The sequence below is a fragment of the Vicia villosa genome, unplaced genomic scaffold (assembly GCF_029867415.1).
Source record: "Vicia villosa cultivar HV-30 ecotype Madison, WI unplaced genomic scaffold, Vvil1.0 ctg.000568F_1_1, whole genome shotgun sequence".
Lineage (NCBI taxonomy): Eukaryota > Viridiplantae > Streptophyta > Magnoliopsida > Fabales > Fabaceae > Vicia > Vicia villosa.
Window position 1 is genome coordinate 439,326 of NW_026705261.1, and position 2,164 is coordinate 441,489.

General features: G+C 40.5%; 1 protein-coding gene across 1 annotated transcript; it reads right to left on the bottom strand.

The window, feature by feature from the left end:
* Positions 1-242: 242 nt before the first annotated feature.
* LOC131629489 (uncharacterized) lies at positions 243-1,862 on the bottom strand. The gene is made up of 3 exons (XM_058900273.1): positions 929-1,862; positions 773-874; positions 243-658 (listed from the first exon to the last, which is right to left on the bottom strand). The coding sequence occupies exons 1-3, from the start codon at positions 1,860-1,862 to the stop codon at positions 243-245; spliced, it is 1,452 nt and encodes a 483-aa protein (XP_058756256.1).
* Between the last annotated feature and the right edge of the window lie 302 nt (positions 1,863-2,164).

The window sequence follows — 2,164 nt, forward strand, 5'->3', positions numbered from 1 at the left end:
GACAAAAAAAACTCCTCTCTCAACGAGTTTAAATAAGTCCAAAAATTTAAAATGACCGAAAATAAATAAAACAGACGGAACTAAATGCAAAAGGAACAAATCAAACAAAACAAAAAAAACAAAAACAAAAACAAACAGGACTCCAGCTGCAATTACTGCCCAAATTCAGACCCACTTGAGGTGTCTGAAGAACTTTCTTTCTCAGAGTCATCAGCCGAACTAGGACTTTCTTCTTCCCCTTCTTATTCATCTTTGTACTCCATCTCTTCAGTATCTGCAAACTCCTCATTCTCGTCCATTTCCAGAGTACGTATCATTTTGTCAAGAGATATTTTTCTTGATTCTAGTTCTTTGCAAGTCACTTTTAGCATTGCTATGACTTCTGCTTTGCTGACTGATGCTCTAGATTTGGAAGTTTCAGCTGATGTCATGACAATATCTGGAACATGCTTGCCCTGAAACAGTTTGTAATGGAAGGCCAAGGGACACTCTCTTTTGCAGACTACATCATGTTCATTGAGAATGTTTGAATACTGATCCAGAATTATACCACACAAGAGGGATGGAAAGGAAATTGGACCCTTAATACTGAAGCTTCCAGCTTGCTTCATGGTTTGGTCAAAAGTATATGCTCCATAATCAAACTTTGCCTTTGTTCCTACAGCATACAGAAATCAACCAAGCACAGTTGAGATAGTGGACTTGTGATTTGTTGGAACCCAATTAGTTGCTCCTATCTTGTGAAGCATTACATACTTGATGCTCAGCTTACTTGCAGTTAGCTTTTCTTTCATGGTCCAGCTTTTTACTTGCTTGGTTGTGATCACTTGACAGACTTGGTTGTCTGTTACTTTCAGCTCAGTTTGAGCTTCATCTGTTCTTTCCAAGAATTTATTAATCATAGAAGGAGAGAACGATACACACTTACCTCTTACAAACACCTTTTTGTAGTCTGCACTCCTGCTGTTGCCACAATCTTCAGATAGGTTTACCAAGAATTCTTTGACCAGCTTCTCATAACATTTGGGAAGATTGCACACAATTTTTAGCAGTCCAGCTTCTTGATTCAGCTCTAAGACCTCCTTGTTTTCACGAGCATTTGGAGCCAATTCCCTTTCAACAGCCAATCTCTTTTGGAGAACATACTTCCATCTGTTGGCACTAGAGGCATAGTGGAAAGACACATTATCAATGGGAATTTCAAGAATACTAGCAGTAAGCTTACTGGTTATAGGCTTCTTCCTCGATGGAATGTCAGGGACATTCACTTCAACATCAGATTCAGGTTCAACAATTTCCCGCTCCTTTCTTTTCTTTGGAATGACCTTGCTCCAAGATTTTGATGGACCAACCCCTTTACTCTTGGTTACAGCTTTGCTCTTGACAGGACCTACAGAAGTACTCTTCTTCCTGACAGTGTCTTTGGCAGGGTTGTTCACTTGAGTGCTCCTTTTAGGAGATCCTTGGACAACAGCTTTGCCTTTTCTTCTTGTCATTAGCCTGTTGGCTACACTAAGATTCAAGGAGGTAAGTAATTCGTCGTCAGAGTACTCATCTAAGTCTACCACCTTAGTATCAGTTTCTGTATTGGCCTTAGGGTGCTCATTATTGTCGATGTCATTGACATCCTCGGTAACATTGGTATTCTTAGCAAACCCTTGTTCATCCTTGTTGATTTCTAGGTCACTATCAACGGTGTGAACAACCTCAGCCTTATTGGTGTTATTGAGGGGATCAGCCATTATGGTTTGAGGAGGAATAGATATTCCAGGCACTTGATGATTTTCCTTCAGAATACGAGTAACAATCCTGGTAATTGCGCTATCGACATATTTGGATCCTTCTTTAGTAAGTTCCTCCATGGTAGCATATGCTGAGGATTTAGTACCCTTGTTGTGAATACCCTCCTAGGGCCGTTTTGCATGAGTCGTTTTAGGCTTTGTGGCCTTTACTTCATCACTGCTAATCGTCCTTAAAGGGACAACCTTAAGAATCCTATTAGGGTTAGATGACTCTTCCGGAGTCGCCGAGTCTGAAACGGGAGATTCATCACTCGATTGCTGAGACATTCTGAAACTTAGAGAACCAGAGCTTGTTTCACACCTGTGAAGACAATTGAAGTAGATCAACCTCAGAGAGTAGCTAGCAGAACTTCTAGGAAAGT